Source organism: Hippoglossus hippoglossus, chromosome 8 (genome assembly GCF_009819705.1).
Source record: "Hippoglossus hippoglossus isolate fHipHip1 chromosome 8, fHipHip1.pri, whole genome shotgun sequence".
Classification (NCBI taxonomy): Eukaryota; Metazoa; Chordata; class Actinopteri; order Pleuronectiformes; family Pleuronectidae; genus Hippoglossus; species Hippoglossus hippoglossus.
This window is the reverse complement of record NC_047158.1, coordinates 5,623,247-5,644,875: the sequence shown is the minus strand read 5'-3', so window position 1 is coordinate 5,644,875 and position 21,629 is coordinate 5,623,247. Positions and strand designations below refer to the sequence as shown.

The 21,629-nt window shown below is 37.2% G+C and overlaps 2 protein-coding genes across 5 annotated transcripts; one reads left to right on the top strand and one right to left on the bottom strand.

Moving 5' to 3' along the window:
• Positions 1-452: 452 nt before the first annotated feature.
• Positions 453-12,514, bottom strand: LOC117766493 (splicing factor U2AF 65 kDa subunit-like). Of its 2 annotated transcripts, XM_034593556.1 has the most exons (12): positions 12,336-12,514; positions 10,588-10,658; positions 10,424-10,527; positions 9,557-9,660; positions 8,635-8,786; positions 8,401-8,517; positions 7,727-7,865; positions 7,536-7,615; positions 3,464-3,586; positions 3,294-3,380; positions 2,705-2,958; positions 453-2,338 (listed from the first exon to the last, which is right to left on the bottom strand). In XM_034593556.1, the coding sequence occupies exons 1-12, from the start codon at positions 12,382-12,384 to the stop codon at positions 2,107-2,109; spliced, it is 1,512 nt and encodes a 503-aa protein (XP_034449447.1). In that variant the 5' UTR covers positions 12,385-12,514; the 3' UTR covers positions 453-2,106. The 2 variants fall into 2 exon arrangements, with proteins under 2 accessions (XP_034449447.1, XP_034449448.1); XM_034593557.1 differs by having other exon boundaries at positions 2,716-2,958; positions 10,424-10,658.
• Positions 12,515-14,251: 1,737 nt separating this feature from the next.
• dhrs7ca (dehydrogenase/reductase (SDR family) member 7Ca) lies at positions 14,252-21,042 on the top strand. Of its 3 annotated transcripts, XM_034593558.1 has the most exons (8): positions 14,307-14,408; positions 16,206-16,287; positions 16,904-17,081; positions 17,185-17,297; positions 17,896-18,106; positions 18,671-18,763; positions 19,317-19,472; positions 20,480-21,042. In XM_034593558.1, exons 2-8 carry the CDS (start codon positions 16,234-16,236, stop codon positions 20,683-20,685), a joined length of 1,011 nt encoding a protein of 336 aa, XP_034449449.1. In that variant the 5' UTR covers positions 14,307-14,408; positions 16,206-16,233; the 3' UTR covers positions 20,686-21,042. The 3 variants fall into 3 exon arrangements, with proteins under 3 accessions (XP_034449450.1, XP_034449451.1, XP_034449449.1); XM_034593559.1 differs by lacking the exon at positions 16,206-16,287 and having other exon boundaries at positions 14,252-14,408; XM_034593560.1 differs by lacking the exon at positions 16,206-16,287 and having other exon boundaries at positions 14,299-14,446.
• The last annotated feature ends 587 nt before the right edge of the window (positions 21,043-21,629 follow it).

The following is a 21,629-nucleotide window of genomic DNA, read 5'->3' as shown; positions in this document are numbered from 1 at the left end:
AGAATTATATCAAGTATTAATCATTATTATTTCGAATTTTATGAAGGTGCAGTTCTTCACTGTGACCACTGGAGGGAAGTGAATACTCATATACGTTCAAATAAAACTACATGATAATTTATTTTATTTTATTTTATTCTGTCCAACACTAACAGAAAAACAAACCAAATTTTTTTTATTTAAAAATTAAACAAACAGGTTTAACAGTTAACTCCCCCACCTCAACACACAAACAAAACCACAAACAAACAAAAAGGCCTGTGTCTTATATTTTATACAACACAAAGTCTCATTAAAAACAAAACAGCATTCATAGGGGTAAAAGTTATTGTTTGCCTAAAATGCACTACATTGTTACCAAGTTTGTCTTGTTTTAATTCAGACAAAAGAATGCTAGATCTGAAAAAAAAATAAAAAATTGCAAGAACCATGACGAATACCTTTGACTAATTTAATGTCAAAAGTAAAACAAAACGAGTTAGAATAATATGACACAAACAGGCTGACAGTGGATGCACACATTTATTCAAGGCAGTGGCAGTGGCAGGGATCGTACAAACAAAAAGGATTTAAAATTTCTGGTCATCCAAAAATGTATAAAATACTGTAGTTTTTATTATATTTTGATATGATCTGTTAATTACATGAAAACATAGTTTACTTTAAAACAGAGCAGATAGGTTGCTGTAAACCAAGTCATCATGTATTTGTATGGATAGTGTATTTTATTAAGCAGACTAATATTTCATTATAAATTATGCTTTAATTTAATCTATTTTCTTCAACAGGTGCAAAACCGCACATAAAGACTAAAGCTTAAAAATGTATTTACTATGCTATCTACAAAACGTAAAGGTGCATTACAAAATGCATATATATTGTATTGTTGAAATGAGGCCATGAAGACAAATTTGTTATCTCAGTTTGACAACAAACTGACTATTGCTGGTTCAAGAGACACTATCAACTCTTTTTAACCCCCACCCCCTTACTTTTTCTGTGAGAGTTCAACTTTTCGGTCTCACATGAAGCACCGCCCTCCTTAGATACTATGATAATGTGGCAGATTCACAGTTTAAATTCTCTGCTTGCAGAGGCTCATTGATTTAAGACAGACGTGGACAAAAGCAGCTAATAATTATTCAGCCAGTTTCTTTTGGTTGAAACTGTGACTGTCAGATTTTTTTCAGCAGCAGCTAGCAAACTAGTTAAGCTAACATCAACACTGCCTCATGAATTGGTTGAAAAACGACTACCCACTGTGATTAGTTAAGCACCCAGGACCAGTTACCATACAGTGGGTTAAAACAAAACAGCTAATTGTGATTCTTTGTGACATAAAAGCTACAGCACAAATGACTGTAGTGAGTTAGAATAAAACATGTACTTAGCATTTATATAGCCTTCGCTTGTTGTTATGGTAGATAAGTTGTGATTGGACAATCACTGTTTGGGGGAGGGGTTTAAAAACAGTCAACAGTGTTAGATAAAGTCTTTTCAAATATTACGATTCATATTTTATTAGTGTAGTTTTCTAACTGAAATAGCTTCCAGTGTGCAAAGTTATATATATTATTTATTATGTTTAGATTTTAATGTTTTGTATTTACAAAATGACCTTTGAGGCTGTTTCTTCTCACTTTGGACAAGTCGACATTTGGTCTATGTAAGTATGTGAGCACAGGTAACAGCAACATATATGTTTAAGGAGCATTAATATATCATGTAAAGAGGAAAATAATGCATTTTACAAAATGAATAAAAGAAAATTATCATAACCTCACAATTAACATTAGGATGACTTCTCAAGTCTGGCTCTAAAAGAGAAATAAATGTTTGTGCTCAGGAGGGAATTTTTTTCTTCTCATATAGTGCATACTTGATAGACAGCGACTCTGGCATCGTCAGGCAGTATTAGTTCAGGTTTACATGTCATACATGTCACATTCATTCTACTGCAAATGTAACGTAGACGATTAGATTTTTTTGAATTCAGGATGAGTTCAGTTCACTGCAGGGGTATTAGGCTAAAGCTGGAAGTTAAATATTCAGGACTGAAGAAACAAACTGCAGTTTGTTGAGTAGAAGATGTAATAAAATGTATTTTCAAGGTCCAGTCTCTATGGACACATTCACATCATTCAGAGTAAAGGAACCGAAATTTACGAAAGGAGGATGGATATGCTCGGTCAGACTTGCCTGTGCTTTAAAACTCGTGTTTGTGATACATGTCAGGGTCGTAGTATTTGGTGACAACCACTCTGTTGGCAAACTTGCGGCCGGTGAGGGCTTGCATGGCTTTCTGACAGTCGGCAGCAGAGACGTACTCCACAAAGATCTGAAATTAAAATCAACAGGTACGAGGATCAGAGCACGACTTCAGATGTATGAAGATACTAGAATGTCACTTAGTAGAACAGTCTCCTGAAAATCCAATGAAATTTCACACACTCATAGATATCGGTCACCTAAATGTGCCTGTTTTTTTAAATCAAAGACCATGAATTATTCTGTGGGAAATCCGTGAAAATGTCAAAGAAAGGGGTCAAAAAGGTTTTCTCTTGTCCCCTGTCACATCATTCCAGCAAGTTTCATGGAAACCAGTTCAGTAGTTTTACAAAATCCAAACAGACAAACTGACAATGATCCACATGTCCTGGAGATGGCAAAGTCTTAACTAAAAATTTAAAATATTTGTACTAACACAGGTCTGACCTTTCCACAGCCGGGGACTTCCACACCGTCGACAGGTCGGGGAATCTCGATGGAGTGGACGCTGCCGTACTTGCAGCACTCCTCGCGGATGTCTTCCAGGATCTCCTCGTAGTCTTCGTCGTCCACCAGCTCCTCGGGCATCACCATGTTGAGAAGGCACAGCACCTCCGTGGGCAACCCAGAGTTCTGCAGCCTCTGGAGCCCCGGCACCTGCAGGGTCACTGGGGTCTCTATGATGGAGGTCTGCGGGTGAAGGAAGAGACATACACATATTCAGCTCAGACGAATAACAGCATTATAGTCCACACTCAGTCTCATACTAAATAAATTTTTCCCCAGAAAACACTGAATCTTTAGTGGAGTGAATTAACATTAATATAGTAGAAGTAGTAATTTCTCCTTTGACCTTTCACTTTCGCCACCTGCGATTGTGACATTACTGTCTGTAAGATACATAGTGGAGGCAGCAAATCCAATAACAGTCAAGCTTTCTTTACTTTTTTCAACAGAGGACATTTTGAATAGTCACAGACAAAAAAGCCAATGTGTGAAAAATAAAATATATATATATCACTCACAGGGTTGGCGTTTTTAGCTCCGACACTCGCCCTTTGGACGATCAGCTTTTTGTCTCCCAGCTGCATTCCATTGAGCCCGGCGACGGCCTGATAGAGAACACACAGAGGCTTCTGGGCAGCAGCTCAACTTCACAGTTAATGAGCTCAGAGAAGCCCCACACCCTCGTTACCTGATCAGTGGCGCTGATGTCGACATATTCACAAAAGGCGTAACCTTTTGACAGTGACGTGGCACTGTCCTTCACGAGATTGAACGCTTTGAGGGGCCCGAATGAAGTCAAGAGCTCCTTCACCTGCACAAAAAGAGTCAGACAGCAACATATGAGACTGATAAGTCACAGTCACCATAATATTTTATATTACAGAATGAATTCTAAATGTCCATTTGATACTCAAAATTAAATAACAGGGAATGGACTGAAAATATAACCTGCACTGTGTTTGACAAAATGTGTGTGATTAAATTTATTAGATTTTGCATCATAAGGCTAATTTCTAAAAAGAACCAGAGGAATAACAAGGGTTTATAATTGTCTTTTGAGGTCTGAGTTTAACAGAATGAACTCCTGACGATAAAAATGACGTCATCAGCAATAAAGTTACAACTAATGATTATTTTAATTATCAACCAGCAGATTTTTTAGATTTCCTTGATTATTCATTGTTTTGTCTGTATTTAAAGGATGCCCCTTACAACTGCAATTCAAATTTTTCTAATGTCCAACCGGTGGTCTGACACCCAAAGATCCACAGTTTATTATGTTTATTAAGAAACCAACAAAGATCACATCTGAGAAGTTGGAATCAGTAAATTTGCTTGTAAAAACACTCAATTATAAGAATTGTTGTCAGTTAAAGCAACACTATGTAACTTTTACTGAGCAACCATCACCCGCATGTGGGGATTTAGCTCCTTTTTATGAAACTTTTCCTCTGGGCCTCGATCTCGTCCACATGCAGACAACGTTTAAAGTCACTAAAACTGAGATTTTTAGGTGCAGATTCTGTGTATTCATGTGAATATGTAAAACAGAGCATAGCGGTTATATACCGGTTTCTCAACGTTTGGTTAGCAGTTCTTCTCTGGTATTTGACGTATCATTGATGTGGACTTTATCGCCACCTACTGGCCCAGCATACTTGTTTGACCGTTTAGTCGTTTTTTTGTTCTTGTCTGGATCGAGATATTTTGTAAAACAATGGTCAAGCGGATGGAATTTTTTTTTTTTAATTCTATGAGGCTCTTTGTCTGAGCAATGAAATGGTTTCCATGAATTATATCAATGAGTTGAGTGGAGCATTGTCTACGTAGTTCCATTCACTGAATGAATAACTCATTTTAGCAATGGCCCCAGGCTGCCTGGAGGAGAAACCAAACGCTGTGTTTATTTCTTCACATTTGAAAAGTTTCTCCACTGAATATTGGAGATAGACGCTGTTTTTTAATTACTTTGAAGTCTTTTAACTGATCTACAGTCCAGCATTATGCTGGACCTGATTCTGACATTCGAAGCTGAGACTATCACAGGAGATTGTACCCACTCACCAGAGTTACATAGAAAAAATACATTCAGGGTGAGGAGTGGGAATGAAAGAGGAAACATTCTCGCTATTTCAAGTCAGTGAACCATTGAACTCATTTTGATCAAGTTGCTGGTTTAAGATAAAAAAGTTGCATAGTGTTGCTTTGATTTTACATTGATTAACTTTTTCATTAACTGACTCATTGTTTCAGCCCTAATTTATTCCAAGTTTTACACATGAATAGAATAAACAGATAATCGTCTCATATTCAGAGATATAATATGAGAACAAACTGAGAAGTTTAATGTTGAAAAAAGAAACTCAACACAAGTAGTTTAAAAACTGACTTTGTAACTGCATCAGAACAGTCGTACAGTCTTACCTTTACATTTAAAAATGAATACACCCCCACCCCATCAAAAGTAACCACCACCAACAACTACATCCCCGGGGTCCTAAACGCGCTCCAAAAGCATGATGGGAGAAAACAAGTAGCCAGTAAGGGAGCCTGCTGGCTCGAAGTGTATCCGTGTGAGGACCAGAATGTCTTACTTGCCTTGTGTTACATGTTGGCATGGCAGCAGTAGATGAGTACTACTGAACAAATTATGAGCGCAGACTTAACGATCTTACAGGCCCCTAGCTGGGGACAAAGTGGGGGGAACAAAAATGAAAGAGCTGTGAGTATCAACGCAGTGGAAGTGACTGCAAGTATTCAAAAAATAATAATAAGTTAGTGAATATATACATCAGGCAACATGTGCTCTGTAAACTAATTAAGAGTTAATGAGAGAGAAGTGACAGTTAGAATTAAATTCACTGTGTAATACACGATGGAGCTCGACTGTCAAACTGATTCTTCTGCAGAAGTTTCCAAGTCTTTTAACTTGTCAGCAAATATTCACTGTAAATGTTCATATTCTCAAATGAAAAAGTCCAACCTCAAGTTCTCTTGTACTTTTAATTTGGATCAATTTCCAACGTACACTGTATTTATGTTTGTTTGATAACATTATGTTGCATCCCCTTTCTCTCATACTGCCTGTGACCCTGTGACCCATAATGCATTTCAATAACCACCACTGACAGAGACTATGCTTGTTCAAAGTAGGTGCAGAGTAGAATTGATTAGATGAGGATTTTTTAGGCTAAAACTGATATTATATTGGTCAATAGCATAAACTGTATATAAAGATGGACGACATGACAGCTTCCAAAAATTAAGCCAAAACATCACCTGGGGGCTGGCTGCAGTTCAGGTCATAAACAGTGCCTCCCACATGTTAGCAGATGGGACGTGGACTAAATTAAAAGTCAAAGTACGCATAACATATTTTTTTTCTTAAAGATGGTTCGGTTTGAATGAATTATTTGATGAAATAAAAGGGCTGAGACGTGATTGACAGCTGAGACTGGTTGGTTGAGTGCGATACTAAGCAGGCTTCACTCCACGAACAAGATGGCGACACCTGTATAAAGGATATTTTGGCTTCATTTTTGTACAGTGGAAGGAAGTCGAAATGCGTCGTCCATCTTTATTTACGGTCTATAGTCAATAGTCCTTTTTTTTCGTAGATTAAAATCTAGACTGAAAACTTTTTTATAATTGGATCTGAGATATGTATTGAATGAAACATTTTACATTCAGAAAATCTACTTGTCGGCCCCCTCTGCTGGACAAGTAAAGCTGTAAAGGTTTACCTGACATGGACTGATTGATCAAACTGGTCTGACTCCCCCTACTGGCAATGATTTTTTTCTCTATTGATATATTTATGGTATTTATGGTATCACTTGATCTGTCAGTCATTTAGTCAATAAAATAAAAATAAATATCACAATAAAATGTCTGAGCTCGATTAGATTTGACAAACTTTGTATAAGCTGTTTATACAATAACTCAGGTCTGCAATTATGGATTACTTCCACAGCTGATTAATCGGCCAATAAGTATATCTTCGTGATAATAATAAAGTATAATAAGTAATAAAAAACACTGTTTGTGGTAATAATCACCTTAGTGATTGATAATCAAGATTTTTACACTGATAAACTTATTATAATTTTTTTGCTTCAATAACATTTTCACTGAATACAATTAAGAAATATAATTATATCACTGTTATGACATTTTACAGAGGATTTCTTTAAGGTGGACTTTTTCTTTGACAATGAAACATTCAGGCCTAAATACCACACAGAAATAACTATATATCAGTTTATCGACCTCTCATGTGAATTTACTGGACTTTTCTTACCTTTAATAAATGAGTAGCTTAACATGAGGCAGGTTTACTCAGATAATCAAGTCACAAAAAGCCTTATTTTAATATTCATGTAAGATCTGATCTGTGTTATTGAGATTTATTTTGAAAAATAGCTTGTTTATCTGTAGAAGTCGTCCATTGTGAGTATTTTACAATATAGGAAACATATTCACATAAACAAGTCATTAATTAGTAAGCCCTATCTGTTTTCCTTATTCTGTGTTAAATTATTATGTTTTTGCATTAATACTATTATTTTTGATTCAATAATCTGACTTGTTTCGCATGTTTGCTTGTAACCACAACATAGTTTTGGTTTTTCAGGTCATAAAGAAATAAAAAAAACATATTTTGTGCTTGTTTCAGTGTGACAAAAGAAAATTCAGCAAGTGAGAGAAAATAAAAAGAGGAAACATGAGTTCACCAGTTCAGTCAGTTTTCAGTTCAATACCTGGTCGTCGTTTAGATAGTTGGGCAGGCCTCCAATAAACAGTTTATGGGGGGAATCAGGAACGACAGTGGAGACGACACCTAAACAGAGGGAAGAAAGTAAAGGTTAAAACTCCATTTAAAGTTCTCTACATCCCATAACAGAACTTGTTATTACTGCAGGCCGGGGGAAAAAAGCCATCGGGAACAAACCTGGGACATGGAACGCTGGCTGCTCTGAGATACCTGGTAAAGGTCGATAGTCGTGAGGTCGTCTAATCTTCAGAGACTGACCCTGGAAAATGATTCCATCGAAGGCCATGGCCTGCGTCGTCTCGTCTACCGACCGGAACTAGAAATAAAGAACAAACAATGCTTTGAGACTTCTGCTGCAAAGGTTCCTCACAGTGACACGATGCAAATGTGTAATATCGTGTGAAAGAGGCAGGAAAGAGAATAACTTTTTGCAGCATCAGCAAGTCTCAGTTACTGTCTGTTTATTTTAGAGATGAATACACTTTGTATGCATGTGTGTGTTTGTTTGTTTGCAAGTTAGTTTAGATTTGTAGACCATTGATGTAACATATGGTTTTGACAAGTGTTAAATGGATAAACTTTATTATCCCCCCCATCATGGAGGTTACGTTTTTTGCCCCTGTCTGTTAGTTTGTATGTTTGTTTGTGAGCAAGAGGTGAAGTACACAACAGTACATAAGCGGCACACAAACACAATCTTTACTCATAGAGAAAATAATTGGAATAATTGAAATTGATAATTAGACAGCGGTGGAAGAAAGTCAGCTTACACAGAGAAAATACTTGTTGTTTTGGTTTTTCATTGGATTTCTATGAGAGTCTAGTTTTTTTTTTGTGTCAGGAACACGAACCTCAAGGAAAGCAAAGTTTTTATCCTGATTAATCTGCACAGCGAGTACAGGGTTACTTGGAGCTTGTGAAAGGCCTGCGAGTCGCATCTGAGCATTAAAGAACTCGGCCATGGACTCCTGCGAAGAAAGAAAACATAGACAACGTGACGGGACTCCATGCAACATGAAGATATCTGTGTTGGGTAAAAACATCACAGTCATTGGAGATAAAAGAAGAGTAACTGGAGACTTTACCTCAGTCACCCCAAAGGGAATATTTCCAACATAGAGGCGTCTGGCTTGTCTTGTCATCTGACTCCCAACTAGGGGCACTTGTGTCGGTGCTGCAGCCACTCCAGTGGTGGTGGATGTTGCCAGCAGAGCAATTGTCGGTATCTGCCCGGCCGCTGAGGAAAAAATCAAACAGAGAGCAGAACTGTTACCTTCTACAACCTTTAACCCCTCTTATTTTATAGTATTATTTATTTTCATTGTTTTTAACAGTTTTTTGTGGGGACTAGTGACTAGATGATGCATATAAAATGTGACGATAATAATGTAGAGATCGTACTGATAGCATTGTAGCAATAGCAGCAATAACATTGTAGCCATAGCACATAACATTATAGCAATAGTAGTGATAACATTGTAATGATAGTAGCAATAACATTTTAGCGATATTAGCGATAAAATTGTAGCAATTACATATTTTTTCATTGATTTCTAAGTGGATTAATTAACTTGTATTCATGAAGGACAGTGGATATAATAATATCTTCAGTGAGTATAAGTCAAAATTAATCAAAAAATATATATAAAATGTGTGTTTTGTTCCGACTTTAGTTATTACTGCCAGAACGTATATTAAGTTTGAAACAAATTCAAGACTTGTGCACAACAATTACATACAGCTGTCGTTGGCAATGACATTCTTAGATCACAGGCTCCCTTCTAGCCATGCTCCAAAATATGTAGAAAGAAAACCACGCAAGAAAAAAATAAAAAATTGAATGTATAAAAACTTTCCCCGTTTAGAATCAGGACTAGAGACTTGTTCAGCTCTTCCCACAAGCTTAAAATAACATTAATGTATGCAAGCCCCTAAGAGAAGTGCTGGTAGGTGTAGCTCTGAATACATCTGACTCAACTGAACAAGCAAAGAGAACATGTGAAGTACCTTGCATAGCTTTATATTGCATTGGTGTGATGTGTTCAAAGCCAGGAGGAGGCACGTCCCAGTATTTGCAGGTCTTTTTCTTCCTTGTTCGCCTTGGAGAGTGACTGGACACAAAAGGATGAAATAACAGAAGTCAGCAGTCAGTTTATGTGCATTTGTCCACCAAGAAAAGTTATACACTATGTCCAAATCACAAATCCAAATACATTTCTAATGTATTTGACAGCCATTACTGTTTATCTGTTTTAAACATGATATTTTTAGAAGAATTTTAGAAGGATAATTAACGAAGGCTGAATTCCAAAGCTCCTTCAGCTTCAGAATCCCAGTATGGCTTTACTGTTTTGGTTTACTCTTAAAGCTCTCATGGTTCAGTTTAAAGTCCAGTGTGTGACAGACACAGAGTTCTGGAGCATTTAGCAGCTCAAGACCCGGATGTTTCCCTCAGGCAGTGGTGAAGACAAAACATAGCGATACACCAGAGGGAGGAAGTGTAAATAAAGAAAAAGTGCTTAAAAGGTGATATTAGTGTTGAATAGGTTGTGTTTCTGCAGCCCCCAAGTGATAAAAAACTAGTGAGCAGTTTCACCTGTGGTCCCCTTTCTATGAGGTCTTCTATAAGTCTGCAGTGACAAAGGTTTAATAAGAACTACTTTTACTGAGGAACATAGTACATGGACTTATAGTACACAGTATAGGTACACACAGTATTTGAGTCTCAGTAAATAATAGATGGACCCAGTGTGTGATTCATGTTGAGACAGGTGTATTTTCCCCATTAAAATCCTGCCTGGTGCATCTGCAACTCTGTGATTCTGCTGCTGCTGCTGCTGTATGGGCGGCATGAGGCAGCTTTCAGCCGCTGACCTGTGCTTCTTGTGGTCCCGGGACGAGCTCCTTCGGTCCCGGCTCTTCCTGTCCCTGCTCCGGCTTCGTTTCTCTCGGCTGCGGCTCCCTCTGTCTTTGCTCCCTCTGTCTTTGCTCCCTCTGTCTTTGCTCCCTCTGTCCTTGCTCCCTCTGTCTTTGCTCCAGCTGCCGTGTTTGTCGCCTCGGACCGGAGATCCACTGCGACTCTTCTTTTTGTGTCTTTCTCTTTCTCGCTCTGTGTGATCATTAAAGGACAGCAGCAAGCAATATTTACTAGCCTGTATGTCAGCCTATAATTTATGTAGATTTTTCTGGTGAGTACTACTGTATAAAGGATACTGGGCTGCAAATATTCAATTCAGGGGATGAACATTTTCATTTATATAGTTATCATTCATGTGTTTTTAATTGGGTTTTAAAACACTTAAACATTATTCTAAAAGATAGAGAAGCTCTGACACCCTTCAGTCTCCCCTGTGTTGAGCTGCTTCATATTTCTTTGAGAAACTTGACAGTTGAACGTGGCCTCACTTCTTGGCAAAAGCAAATATCAGAGAGAACAAGATGTGAGACCTTTTATCAAATCAATAAGAGGTACTCTGTATTTCGTTATAGATCAGATCCCTGCACCTGGAAGCTCTGCTTTGATTAAATGTCGAGGTTTAAACGAGTGTTTGGGTTATTTTTTTCTCACTGGTGAACTTCTATGTGTTGTGTGTTACCTTATCATTTGTTGCCTTTCTATCAATTGCCTGTACTTTAAAATATCCGCAGAGGAATAAAAATGCCTAGCACACTTCTCGAAAGCCCAGGAAGACTTTTTCATCGATCTAACAGCCCAAGTACTGAAAATATTACATTTTCATCACATGTTACAAAATAAAATATAACAAAAGTTATTAAATAAAAATAAGAATATGATTTTTCCTTCAACCCACAGAATTATTGTGTATTTATCTGTCATCTGTTCAGTGTTTTCACATGAAGCACTATGACTCCTAATTGCAGATTAACTTTTGAATAAATCTGCACACATAAAGATTATTACTACTAATTATGTACAATAATAATAATCAATGCAATAATGTAGAAGCTTTAAAACCCTCTGTATGCGTCTGTATTTTAACCATTTCTTTTCTGTTGTGCCGCACTTTGTACTTTGTGTTAAAAAACTTGAATACATAAATCTATAAATAAAGTTACTATTATTATAGACAGTAGACTTTGTTGCTTATCTGTTTTTTTATTCATTTTTAAAATAATATTTTGATATTAAATATTAGCAGAAGGGATTATACCATTATTATACCATAGAATCTGGCAATCTGACTATTTGGTCCAAATCCAAATCCTACTATTCATAATAATAATAATAATAATAATAAATTTATAAAAATGTTCCCCATCAACATCATCAACTTTGTTTTAAGTGCAGTCTAATGTGACCAAATGTGTTGTAACAAGGAAACACTGAGCAGATGACAGAGAAGTGCAATTAATTTGAAAATGAACCTTTAGTAATGGATGCCGAATTAATAGCTACATGAAATTGATTCATACAATGTCATCGGGTCATTTTTAGCAACGTGAATATCCTTGTCGGAGAGCACGATATTATAAGAAGGTGCAAAATGTAAATAGAGTTTCGTATCTTGTCGTCTCGCGCAGGAGAATGCGCAGTAAATCCACACCGGTACCGGACTGCGTTTGGAATAGTGCGTAAAAAGGAGCCGGCGGCTGTGTGGAGACAGTGTGGGTGAAGGTGAGACAGTGAATTAATGCTGACATGAAAAGGGAAAGGAGCTGAGTCACAGCCGCTGTCAGGACGCGTTATTCATTCATTCAAGAATCAGCACATCTGCGCTTCAGCGCCGACAAGCAGCCGTTTTCAGTCCGTGGTCCCAACTCTCACCTTGTCGATTCTGGCTCAGCTGCTTCTCAAATTCCTCGAAATCCGACATTGCTCCGGATGTTTTGATGCGTGGAGAGACGGAGCAGGTCCGGCTCGTCTGAGGGGGCAGCGATGAACCGAGCGGCTCCGATGACAGAGCCGCAAAAACCCGCTGACATCTGCCGGAGCCCAGACACACGCGCGCGCACACACACACGCACACACACACACACAGTAAACACACTGCATCCGGTGATCCTTCAAAATAACACTGTGACCCGAGCTCACCTCCACCAAGATCACACATGAATACAAAACATGATGTCGTGCAATATATCATATCACCGTGCACGATTTTACCAACTTTACTAGGTGTGTATATAATCTTATAACATCAATGATCTCATTACTTGTCTATTTTTATGTATTAATAATTGTATAACTTGTCAATTCATTATAACAATAGTCTCATCACTTGTGTGTGTTTTTAAATATTAATAATCGTAATATTTGTCTATTTTCTATCGATAATCTTATTACTTTTTCTATCTCGTGTTATACGTGGGTTTAAAGGAGAAAATTGGATATATATTAGTATAACAGCAACAAAAAAATCATAATAAAGTTCCTGCTACAGCGGAACATGTTTAGGACCACATTTTGTAATGACAACACAATGACACAAAAACACTCAAACCAGGTGGAAATGATCAATAATCTTCAAATAAACGGTGAAACCTGTCGCTATAGTCCATATTAACAATATGTTATTGTGATGAGGACAACATCCGGTTTAGATTTTTTTCTTTGTAAAACTTGATTGGAAGAATTTTCGTGCTTTTAATTTCTTGACACACACACACACACACACACACATGCAAAACTTATCTCCATTGCAAAGGTAGTATTAAAAGGACACCAAAGTTAACATATGCAGTGTTGTGAGGTTTTAACATTACAAACAAAACAAAACAATCAATTGCCAACATTTCTTAAAATTGACAATAACATTGATAAAAAAAACAATATAAACAAAGGGGAAATAGTGTTGTGTCCCTGTAGGAGCTAAACATGAAAAAATAAGATATAACACATATCTCACTATTTGCAATTACTTTTTATCAGTGGTGTGCACAAACTCTGTCGCACAAAGGAGTTCAACTACACACAAGCCCCAGGTTCACTGCACCTATGTGTCGACATGATTTGATAAATTGCCAATTTGCTGGAAACTTTTTGCCCTGATGTTTAATATCAGCTCAGACAGGTCTATCGTTTTAAGATCTGAATTATTTCCTGAGCTCAGTTGTTTTTAGATGCTGTTTTAATTTTTCAGGCAAAGTAGTTTAAATGCATCAGAGAACTACAGGCACAGATTAACATTGGTGTGCTTATTATTTTCTTCAATAATCGATTGATCACTTAGGTAATAAAATGTAAGAAAACAGTGAGAAATTCCTCAATATTCTCTATAGAGTCAAACTGCTTCTGATGTCAAGAACCAGTCAAGACAGCTTAGAAAAAAGAAAAAGTAGAAAATAGTTAAAGCTTTAAAATAAAATACTTTTTTTGATTTTAAGTTAATTCATTAATCAACAGTTCCTGTTACTTAAAATAATGAAGCTCACTTAAAGGTTAGACCTATTTGCAAAACTGTAGCCTATAAGTGTAGGAAACAGAGGAATTAGCGCCAAGAAATATTGTGTTCAAAATTGTATTCAACGGCATTTTGGTCAAACACAATCCAACACACAATCCACTGCATGACTCTGGTAAAACTTGTTTCTGTTCATAAATCTGAAAATTCACAATACAACATGTGTATAATTATCATTAATTCCACCTATAGGAAGCTGCACAGCAGCCGATGGGAACTCCCCCTACCCCCGACTCCTCTGTAATTCTACATGTTGACAACATGTATGGAAAATAACTGACTCAGCTGTGCTGCTATTAAAAGACCTCAAATCCCAAAGTATTGCTGTGCCCAGGCGGCTGTCATGTCCGAGGCACTCTGTGACTGAGCTGCTGAGTCGAGCTGCTGCAGCTCCTCAGGAGAGGAATCAAACGACACCTGCAGAGGCCTGAGACGCAGTAAGTGCTGGCTGTCTTTCATTTCTTGTAATATCGAGGTCAGATGGCTCTGTTACTTTAAAACGAACCGCTCTTCATGTGCCAAGTGTCAAGATACTGTGAAAGGATTTTTCTGAGGGTGATGCTGTGTTTTAATATTTCATTTTGTGCCATAAAAGCTGCAGCATGAAATGAAAAGTGCTCTTGTTTTCTTTTGCGTTTGTGGATATCTTGACCTTGTTGTGAAATAACTGTGACGAGTACCCTGTGACACTGAGCCTTTGTGAGAGATACAGTATCTATTTCTAGGGCACTTTATATTTAGAAGTCTCTTCTTGGACAAACAGCTGGTGCTCTGCATGGTAAACCTAAACCAAAAGTTTATCTCCACACTCCCTGTCGGACACAAATAGAACATGTGAGTGTTGGTTTCAATGATCTGAGGAAAACTGCACCATGGAGTAACATATAGTGATTTATACGAAGGAAAGTTTGATGATGTGAAATAATCTGCAGCTCAAACACAATGAGGAGGAAAGGAAAACGGGCCCCTGGACACAGACGTAAAAGGCCCCTATCCAACTCTATACAGGAGCAAGACCCGAAAACAGAAAGATATTCCTAACAACTATGAAACAATTCTTTGCATTTTGCGTCTGCTCTTTGTTGCAATTTCTAATGGTCTATTTGTAGTGATTTTGAAGTTGTTTTGCACCTGTTTTAATTTAGTGGGTGTTTAAAAATGACTTTGGATCCTCTTGTTGTTATGAAGTCGTCATTTTATCTTTTCGTGATCACGTTGCATGTCTCTGTGATTGTTTTGTCATTTTGCATCTTCTTAAAATGATGGTGTTGTCATTTTGTCATTTGTGTCTGTGCTTGTTTTGCATCTCTTATTATGCAGAAGTCATTTTGTGTCCTCTTATAGTAATTTTGCATCTTTGTGTAATTATGGAATAGTCATTTTTCCTTTTATTATCATTTTTTTTTGTCTCTGTGGTCGTTTCGCATCTTTTTTAGTAATTGTGCTGACATTTTGTGTACTTTTGTCATTGTTTTGTTAATTTGTTGTGTGTCTGTAGTATATGTATATGAGGTTTGATCACATTCGTTCACACGGGACGCTTTCTCCGCTTGTTGTTGTACCCGTTGAATGTCGGGGTTCGGGGGTAAATGATGGTCTTCATAGCCCCCCCCCCCCCACCCCTCTCTTTCTCTCTCTGTCTGTCTGCTTGTGTGCTTGTAGTGGATGGGCAGAGGGGGACATTTAATTATGTGATTGGGAAAATTAAAACTCCAGGACAACAGAAGGGGAATACAAAGTATGGGATGCATATTTGATAATTTATATCATATAAAATATGTAATTTATATCGTTTAAAATCATGGGGGGAGGGGGAGCTGGCTCACTAGCATTTAAAGGAACAGGCACTCAAAACAGGTCACTCTGTGGAGGGCTGTTTTAGACAGGGTTAAAAAGGGTGCTGTTTTATATGATCCTTGTGGTATTTTGACCAAAGTATGTTACAGACATTTCATTAAGACCCCAAGGAACCATATCAACTTGTGGTAAAATGGGCATGCTATGTCCCCTTTAACATTTTTAAAATTGTGGTTAAGTTCAAAATAATAATAAAATAATAAAATCTTAGTATCAGTTTTATGAATTGTGAATGTGATTTTACCTTGTGTTCTTTTGTAGGAATGTATCCAATGTATCAAAATACTCAAGTGTACTGCATGTTATATAAAGATATTAAGAATGTTCTCATCTTTTCATGTATTCGAAACAATATATATTCTCTGTTTTTGTTTCAGAGTTATAAGAATAAATCTAGATTTAAATATGGTTGTAAAGAGAGAGATGGAATCCAATGTAACAGAGCCGGAGAGCCTCTGGGTATGAAACGTTCCTTTTTCCTTTAAGTCACGTTCATTAGATCCTAAAACGTTCTCCGACATCTCATCTCATCTCATCTTCATCACCAGAGAAAAATCATTTACCATCTACAAAGTACGTTCACATCTTTAAACATTGCTCTAACAACATAAACCTGTTAGGTACTCTGACGCTAACATCACCACTTGTGGTTAAGGCAGCAAATATGCAGCTGCCACAGGCATGTGCTAGCTTAGCTTAGCACTATTAGTAAAATAAAATAGATAACAAAAACTGAAATATGAAAACTAAAATGGCCAAGAAATTGTCTAGAATTAATTGTCCCTATAAAATGGTAATTCATTTTCAAGACATTTGCTTCTACAAATGATCTGTCAACAAGATTTACAGTGGGAGCCAGGCTAGCTGTTTCCCTCTGTGTCCTGTCCTTATGCTAAGCTAAGCTAACCATCTGTTTGCTGTACCTTCATAGACGGGTGTGAAGTAGTGGTATTGGAAAGTGAGCATTTCCTAAATTAATGAACTTTCACTTTAATATTTTGTGTGCACATTAACAAAGATACATATTTACGTCCAATTTTGCACATTTATTGTCCAAAAACATTTTTTTCCCCAGGATATTCTCCAAGAGATGGACCCAACATGGACGACCACTGTTCTCCTAGTTCCCTGTGTTGTCGTGCTGACAGCTGGATTTTTCTACCTCTATGGTTGGATTGTTGGTCTGTTGACAAAAACGTCCGTACGCAATAAGGTGGTGGTTTTATCTGACGCCTTATCTGGGCTCGGAAAAGGTAACAACAGGCATCCTTCTAATTAACGCAGTATCTATGATCGAAATCTGATTTCACACTGGTTCTGTCTTGTTTTTAACTCGCTTTGACTTTCATAATGAAGAATGCACAGGTGTGTTCCACAAAGGAGGAGCCAGGTTGATCCTCTGTGGGAAAAACTGGGAGAAGCTTGAAGAACTTGCTGATGATTTGGCGAACGCCTCAGACCCCACTGTCGTAAGTGCACCAGCACTGAAACTCGATCAATCACGACTGATGGTCGGGTTGGTTGAACACTTAATGGATCACATTAACTTCACAGACCTACAGTGGTAGAGTCATCAGATCTTTCACGTAAAGCTCCGATAAACTTGTTTCTCAATATACAGGGATAGTAACTAGGTAACTACGTAACTAAGTGCATTTACTCAAACACACTTTGAGGAACTTTTACCATATTTTATGCTTCTCTACATTTCAGATTGTACTTTATTATAGTAAATTTGTCTGATCGCTATGGTTACAGTTTAATATTTGACATTATGAAAATATCCGTTTATAAAATTCAATGAATGGCTGGTTTAATAGCAATCAATGCTCAATTTTTGATGCTCATCTTATGTTTTTCAGTCTAACATGTTATTCTGAAAAGTAATGACAAATGTTAATATAATGGAGTAAAAATCTCTGAAATGAAGTGGGGTAGAGGAACAAGCAGCATAAAATGTAAACATTCAAGTAAAGAGACTGAAAACACAAGTAGGATTTGTAGAAATTACTTTCCATCACTGCAGACATCCTTACCATTGCTGATACTTCACCATCTCCTCCTCAGACGTTTCCTCCTAAACTGGTGCTGCTGGATTTTGGGGATATGGAGAGTATGCCTGACGCCATCGAAGAGATCCTGGACTGTTACGGCTGCCTGGATGTTCTCATGCTAAACAACAGCATGAAGGTCAAAGCACCTGCACACAGTGTGTCGCTGGAGATGGACAAGCTCCTGATGGACAACAACTACTTTGGACCAGTCACATTGGCTAAAGGTAGAGGATAGAAACCACAGTCTTTGAATAAGGATGGAACGACACATCTCCACCTTCTCCTATTATACAAAAAGAATGCAGAAAAAAATAACCTGGGTACGAGTGCTGCCATCTTGTATTGGAAACATAATTTAGTGCCAGAGTCTGTGCAGTACTGACCGAGGAGTGGAGTCGCCATTTTTAGGTCTTTGTTGACTGCTCACAATTCAGTGTCAGCTGTCAATCATAACGTTTCAAAATCAAACTCATCGGAGACACACTTGAACATTTATCAGTGTTTAGATCGATCAACCATCGATAGAAAAAAATGCATCAGTACATTTATGTGTACTTTTTAGTTTGGTCCATGTCCAATCCGCTAACATGGAGGACGCGGGGTTTATGACCTTTACTGCAGCCAGCCACCAGGTGGCGAAAAGGATTGTTTTGGCTTCAATTTTGGGGAGCTGTCATGTCATCCAAATTTAAATTGAGTCTATGATAAAAAACGTATGGGTTAAGATTTCAGGCTGCAGAGTTAGAGTAGTGCTAACACATTTCTTTGGTTGTGTTTCCGTTCTGCAGGTGTGCTACCCTCCATGATCTCCAGAAGAACTGGCCACCTGCTCCTCATCAACAGTATCCAAGGGAAACTCGCTGTTCCTTTCCGCTCTACATGTGAGTCTTCCATTCTCTATTTAAGTGAAATGTTTTGAACTAATTGATGAACTTAACTGAATGAATTCCATTAAATAAATGACACTAATGGCTTGGTAGCTATTAGTGCTGCAGTGTTTTAGTGCTGTTGTTAATTGGATATTCATGCTGCCCTCTGTAATGAACTGTATGAACTGTAGGATGATCTGTAATAACGTTGATGATCCGCAGACTTTTCTTCAAGCGCTATACCCTCAGGTTAAGATGACAATTTGTCCAATATTTTGGTTTATGACCAAATACCTGATGAATTAATAACATTCCCGGCACCGTCAAGTGCTAATCAGCAGTTAACAACAATTAACTTAGTGGTTGTTTTACATCTCTGCACTTGTTTTGTTTGTCTTTACGGTTGTTTTGTGTCTTTGTAGTTGTTTTGTTTGTCTTTATGGTTGTTTTGCATCTCTGTGGTTGTTTTATGTCTCTTTTGGGATTTTTGATGTGTGTTTGCTTGCCAGATTTGAAATGTGTGACCTGTAAGTAGTTGGGGCATTAAGATGAGCTACCTTTTCAGATGCAGCCTCCAAACATGCAGTTCAGGCCTTCTTTGACTGCCTGAGAGCTGAGGTGGAAGAGTATGGCATCTCCGTCAGCACCATCAACCACACCTTAATCAGCAGCACCGCGGCTGTAAACACAGAGACAGCCTCCTCCAAATCCTTCTGGTCACGTGAGTAAAATCAAAGGAAACAAGGCAGACATATGATCAAACACATTATTTATCAACAAGTGTCTTTACAATTTCAGGTCGGACTACCATGAAAAATAAATTCATTGTCCCTGGAGGATGACTTAGGCTGAATTTGCTCTCTGGCCACCTCTGAACATTTTTACTTTACTTTAACGGTAAAGAGTGTATACAGCGCTCTATATAATTTTACCGAGGAAAAAAATGCCAATAATTCAATTAAAAACAATACAAAAACATTAGAGATAAGTAACCAGCAACATGTTCAATATATAAAAAAGCAGCACATATATTTTATTGGAATATTATTACTGATTCGCTGAATTAACATCAGATGCATTTTAATGTTGTCAAGTATAAATTTACACAGTAACTGTTGGGTAGTTTAATTCACTGGTTCCCATCTATGGGTTGGCACCCCCTGAGGGGTCATGAGACTCTGCACGGACGTTGTGACATGATTTTCATAAACCAAATACAAATAAAAATCAAATTACACAAGCATATTTGAGCAATAATTTATTTCATTTAAAATAAAACCATCTAAATGAAAAAATATGTCTACCAATTTGCATAGGTCCCTGCTGATTTTCTTTGCAAACCAGCTCAAATCAATATACCTTCTGGATTCAACCACCTCCGGGGATACTGAGGGTCGCAAGCTTGTGACTTATTTAGGGGGATCAGGAGTTTGGGAACCCCTGATTATACTATAACATGGATATTTTATAATCTGGTCATTGATTTGGATGAATAGGCTTTTCAACTAACTACAAAATTTAAATAAATAAAGCGCAGTAAAACATAGTGACATAAAATTTCACTGAAATACTTCAGTAAGTAAGTTCAGAAAAAAATTCACATTTATGAAACAAACTCTGGATAATTTGAAGTTTAATATGTTTTGAGACGTCGTTAAAGACTAAAAGCTGTATTAATTGCCTGATTTTGCTTTTTCTATCTTAACCGTCCTGGCTCTGTCTCTGCAGTGCTGTACACTAAGAAACCCCTCGGCGTTTCCCCAGACGAAGCAGCCGCTGAGATCGTCAAGACGTTGAACAACAAGAAGAAAGAGGTGGTAATTGCTCCCTCCCTCCCAAAGGTGGCCGTCTATGCCAGATCCTTCTTCCCTAACGTGTTCTTCGCCGTGATGGCTGCGGGAGTGAAGAACACTGCTGCCTTTGAGAAGATGTAGTGCTGTGGTGTGTGATGTTTACATGGAGACTAAGGCCTGAGGGTTTCTGGTGAAGGTGGAACAAATCAATGGAAATTATAGAAACAAGTACTTTAAAGAATGTATTGTTGGTCTTAAATAGACTTATGTGTAAAATCATGATTTAAAAAATATGTAGCCTGTATTTAAAAAAAAAGTTTAGGTTGTAATGATATTATGTACAATTACACATATCAGAAAGTTATCTGTACATTGTATTGCTTCACATACTTAACATGATCATGGAAGTAAGGAACTTGCTTAGAAAATGTTGCAACTGTTCTTGTGTTTGGATGAAAATAATTATGAGTATCAATAAAAGTATTCATGTGTATTATATAGAATAAAAAATGATTTTTTTCCAATTTATTGCTGTTACCAAGATTACATATGCTGAAAGAAAAACTGGCAACGCTTTATTTCATAGTTCTGGCAATCCCAATTTATCATTATTATATATTATTATATACTTTACAAAGAAGTTTATTGCCAAAAATATAATCTGGTATAATTAGAAGTATAATTATAGCTGATACACTTCCAGTTATTTCTGAATGTTTACCAATATAACCTCAAGACTTTAATTAAGAGGTTATAAGGCTAAGCATGAATGAAAAACATAACTTCGTCCACTAGATTAATTATTCACTGGGTTTAAAAGGGGAGGGGGGGGGATTCATCTGCAAGTCAATATTTAACTCTCAATTTTTCCTTTTTTTCTGGTGATTAGATACTTTTCAGATCAACGAAGAAATTATTAAGAAATAACATCTTCTAATAATTTTTAAATAAAATGTGTACGTTTTCTGAGGAGATTTTTCCAGAGCCATAATGTAATTTAATTGACACCAATTACAAATCTAGATTTATATTTCATTCCTTATAATGCATCGGTCACATGGACTCCAGTTATATTTTTGCTGATA